Source organism: Lucilia cuprina, chromosome 4 (genome assembly GCF_022045245.1).
Source record: "Lucilia cuprina isolate Lc7/37 chromosome 4, ASM2204524v1, whole genome shotgun sequence".
In the NCBI taxonomy this organism is placed as follows: domain Eukaryota; kingdom Metazoa; phylum Arthropoda; class Insecta; order Diptera; family Calliphoridae; genus Lucilia; species Lucilia cuprina.
The window spans coordinates 32,892,603-32,897,245 of record NC_060952.1 but is presented as its reverse complement, the minus strand read 5'-3'; the positions used below and the strand labels follow the sequence as shown (position 1 = coordinate 32,897,245).

The window sequence follows — 4,643 nt, the reverse complement described above, 5'->3', positions numbered from 1 at the left end:
AGTCTATAGTCTAGTCTGTAGTCTAGTCTATAGTCTAGTCTATAGTCTAGTCTATAGTCTAGTCTATAGTCTAGTCTGTAGTCTAGTCTATAGTCTAGTCTATAGTCTGGTCTGTAGTCCAGTCTATAGTCTAGTCTATAGTCTAGTCTGTAGTCTGGTCTATAGTCTAGTCTATAGTTTAGTCTATAGTCTAGTCTATAGTCTAGTCTATAGTCTAGTCTATAGTCTAGTCTATAGTCTAGTCTATAATCTAGTTTATAGTCTAGTCTTTAGTCTAGTGTCTGTAGTCTGTAGTCTATTCTATAGTCTAGTCTATAGTCTAGTCTAGTCTGTAGTCTAGTCTATAGTCTAGTCTATAGTCTAGTCTATAGTCTAGTCTATAGTCTAGCCTATAGTCTAGTCTATAGTCTAGTCCATAGTCTAGTCCATAGTCTAGTTTATAGTCTAGTCTATGGTCTAGTATATGTTATAGTCTACAGTCTAGTCTATGGTCTGGTCTATAGAGCGTAGAGCGTAGTCTAGACTATAGTGTAGTCAATAGTCTAGTCTATAGTTTAGTCGATAGTCTTCAAATATTTGGTAATGTCCAGTAGTTATTTCATACATTACTTAGTAATGAGAGCTCATTATCATCCACATTATTTAATTTAGTAGAATAGGTTTTTAGTGGTAAAAACCAAAGCAATTTAGATTTGTTATAGCCCAATATTTTAGGGCGTTCAGTTAACAAACAGGGGGTTCGTGGTTCGAGCCTTGCTGGATAATTTTTATTTTTTTCAAAATGTATATTTGCCTATAAAAGCCTTGAAAGTTTTTACTGGGAACGAGGAAGTATATTTCCTATTTTTTCATGAGAAATACTCCTCCTTTGATAACATAAATAAAATAATTTAATTTTAAACAGCTTTTGTTTTAAAATTCCTATTGTCCTTTTCGGAAAACAAGTCTTCAGTCACTCCCCCAACATTATTTTCAATTTAAATGACCCGTAAACACACATGTTGTTTCTCTACTTTAAAAACAAAAATATCTCAAAACTTACTCTTCTTCCTCATCGTCTTCATTGTTTTTATTGTTGTCCAGGCCGGCATTGCTTTCGTAGAAGACATCATCTTCCTTCGATTCGATTTCCTCATTATTGTTATTATTGTTGTTATTAAGATTCATATTAAAATTATTATTGTTGCCATTAATGTTGTTATTGTTTTTGTTGTTCATATTAAAATTCAAGTCATCATTTGTTGTTAAAATATCAACATTATTATCATCACCATTGCTCACATCCATGTCATCCTCATCCTCGTCATCATCTTCGTCTTCATCATCATTATCAACATTATTGTTGTTGTTGTTGTTGTTATTATTCATATTTATGTTGTTATTGTTGTTGTTGTTGTTTAGATTGTTACTATTGAGATTATCATTAAGATGAAGATTATCATGTTGATTAGCTGCTCTACGCTTGGCTTGTTCTTCTAAATATTTTGATTTTGTTATAATTTCATCACTTGGATGGGGAAAGAAAAAGAAGAATTAAAATGCGATAATAATAAATTTGTTTTTTTTTTGTTTTGTTTTACAAATTGTTTATAAGGAATTTGTGATGTGGAGCTTTAAAGCTTACCGATTTTTATGCAACTCCTTTTTCGAAACACACACTGCGCTGTATTCATTTTCCAATAAACAAATTTCACGTTTTTTACAACTCAAAGGACGACACAGGTCACCTGTAAAATTAGGAATTATCGCCAAATTACTCAAATGTTTATAGAACGGTAAAAGAAATTTCTCTAATAATAATAAATTTAATAAATTCTTTTTTTTATTTTTTTATGCCCCTGCTCTATAAAAAATCTTAATTTAATAACAAAGAAACTAAAAAAAAATAAAAATAGAATTATATAAAGAAAAAAATAATAATAAAAAAACTGAAACTAAATTGCTTGAAAAAACAGGTCAATCTTAAAATTGTAGCCGTCTACAGGCAGCTGTTGCATTTAGTTATTGTGCCACAGAAATATATTTTCTACACAGCAGGCTTTGTATGCCTTCAGAAAGAGAGAAGAAAAAAATTCTAGAAAATAAATATAAAAAAATAAAATATTAGGAAAATAAAAATGTTGTGAAGTTATTTTGTTCTAGTTTTTAGAGAAATAAAATATCTTTTTAAGAGCAAATGTTGTAGAAATATAACAAGGGGGAGAATGGAGTTTCTACTTTGAAGGTTTGAGGCGGTCTATAAAAGGATTTTTAATTTTAAAATAAAATATCCATAATATTAAAAAAAGAGAAAATTTATCAAAAATAATATATAAATGAAAAAGAAAATTTTATCGACAAATTTCTTCTAAAAATAATTTTTTTATAGAAATTTAGCCGATTTTTTCTAAGAAAAATATTTATTTTTGCAAAATTTTTCTCTAAAACAAATTTTATTCAAAATTTTCTACTACAACGAAAATAGTATGGAAAAGTTTATATAAAAAGAAAATTTAATGGAAATTTTCTTATTAAAAAGAAATTTTATGGAAATTTTACTATAAAAAGAAAATTTTATGGAAATTTTTTTATAAATAAAAAATTTTATCGAAATTTTGCTATGAAATGAAAATTTTATAAATTTTTTTATAAAAATAGAAATTTTTATGGAAATTTACCTTTAAAAAGGAAATTAAAGGAAAATTATCTATTAAAATAAATTTTTTTTGAAGTTTTTCTGGGGAAATAAAATCTTAACGAAATTTTTATCGAAAATTTTCTATAAAAAGAAAATTTTATCGAAAAAGAAAATTTTATCGAAATTGTTCTACAAAAAGAACATTTTTTCGAAAATTTTCTATAATAGAAAATTTTATAGAAAATGTTCTATAATAGAAAATTTTATAGAAAATGTTCTATAAAAAAATGTTATCGATATTTTTCTACAAAAAGAAAATTTGAAATGAAAAGAAAATTTTATGTAAAATTTTTCTATAAAAAGAAATTTTTTGGAAAATTTTCTGTAAAAAGAAAATTTTATGGAAATTTTCTAAAAAAGAAAATTTTATGAAAAATTTCATATGAAAAGAAACTTTTATGGAAAATTTTCTATAAAAGAAAATTTTATGAAACATTTTCTATAAAATGAAATTTTATGAAACATTTCCTATAAAAAAATTTATGGAAAATTTTCTATAAAAAGAAAATTCTAGCGAATATTTTCTTTAAAAAGAAAAATTTATCGAAGATTTTTTTATAAAAAGAAAATTTTATCAAAATTTGTCGATACAATGGAAATTCTGGCGAAACTATTCTATAAAAGAAAAAAATTTATGAAATGTTAACTTTAAAAGAAAATTATTTTGAATTTTTTGTAAAAAGTGAACATTTTGTTTGAAATTGTATTGAAAATTTTCTATGAATAGGAAATTCTACCGAAATTTTTCTATAAACAGAAAATGTTATGAAATATTGTCTATTAAAAGAGAATTTTATGGAATTTTTTGTATAAAGACAACATTTTGTCAAAATTTTTCCATTTAAAAACAAAATTCTATAAAAAAATTTAGAAAATTATTTTAATTTGATCAAACATTTTCTAAACAAATGACATTTATTTTTTGCTTTCTGTAATGACAGTTTCTTTTAATGAGAAAATTTATTGAAAAAAAAACTTCTGTAAAGTAAAATTTTCAAAAATTTTTTTAAAAGGAAAACAATTTTGTGAAAAAGCTAATTTTAAGACAATTTTCTATTAAAAGAAAATAAAATAAAAAAGTTTTTTTATTAGAAGAAAGTTTATAGCAAATTATCTATAAGGTAAATATTGAATTTTATTTAAAGAAAAAATTTATGGATAATTTTCTTTATAAATAAAATTATCAAAAATTTTGTCTAATAAGACAATTAATCAAACATTTGATCGACAATTTACTATGAAGAGAAAATTTATTCTACTCACTTGTTGGATCATGTATCCATCTTTTACGTTCACCATTTAGACCCATACTATTTAAGATACTTCCGCCTCCACCGCCATTATTCTTGCCCGATGAAGAAAGTTGTGCATTTTTATTGACCTGCAATTAAAGTAAAATGAAAAGGAATTGAGTTTTTTATACAAAATAAAGGAAAAAATCTCTTCAATTAAAAAGACAATTAAAATAAATTGATTTAAAGTGGTTTTGTTAAGAAAATGGTCAAAGTAACTTTGCTTATTTGTTGTTATACGTTTTATTTATACCCTACACCACTATTGTGAGGAAGGTATTGTGATGTTTGTAATAGTCAAAAAATTGGCTCCGCCGGCAATCATCTTAGAATCACTTTCTGAATAGATTTAGTTATGTCCATATGTCTATTTGTCAGTCTGCTGTCTGTATGTTTCTATGTCTGTCTGTCTGTCTGTCTGTCTAACTAACTAACTAACTAACTAACTAACTAACTAACTAACTAACTAACTAACTAACTAACTAACTAACTAACTAAACAACTAACTAACTAACTAACTAACTAACAAACTAACTAACTAACTAACTAACTAACTAACTAACTAACTAACTATATATCTATATATCTATCTATCTATCTATCTATCTATCTATCTATCTATCTATCTATCTATCTATCTATCTATCTATCTATCTATCTATCTATCTATCTAT

At 24.9% G+C, this 4,643-nt stretch overlaps 1 protein-coding gene across 3 annotated transcripts in view; it reads right to left on the bottom strand.

Moving 5' to 3' along the window:
• Nucleotides 1-4,643, bottom strand: part of LOC111688959 (proteoglycan Cow) — a 151,518-nt gene that overhangs the window by 42,384 nt on the left and 104,491 nt on the right. For all 3 annotated transcript variants that reach the window (XM_046947764.1, XM_046947766.1, XM_046947765.1), the window contains exons 3-5: nt 3,941-4,058; nt 1,625-1,727; nt 1,043-1,507 (exon numbers count right to left, since the gene is read on the bottom strand). In XM_046947764.1, coding sequence (XP_046803720.1) covers nt 1,043-1,507; nt 1,625-1,727; nt 3,941-4,058 — 686 coding nt within the window. The remainder of the gene's footprint in view (nt 1-1,042; nt 1,508-1,624; nt 1,728-3,940; nt 4,059-4,643) is intronic.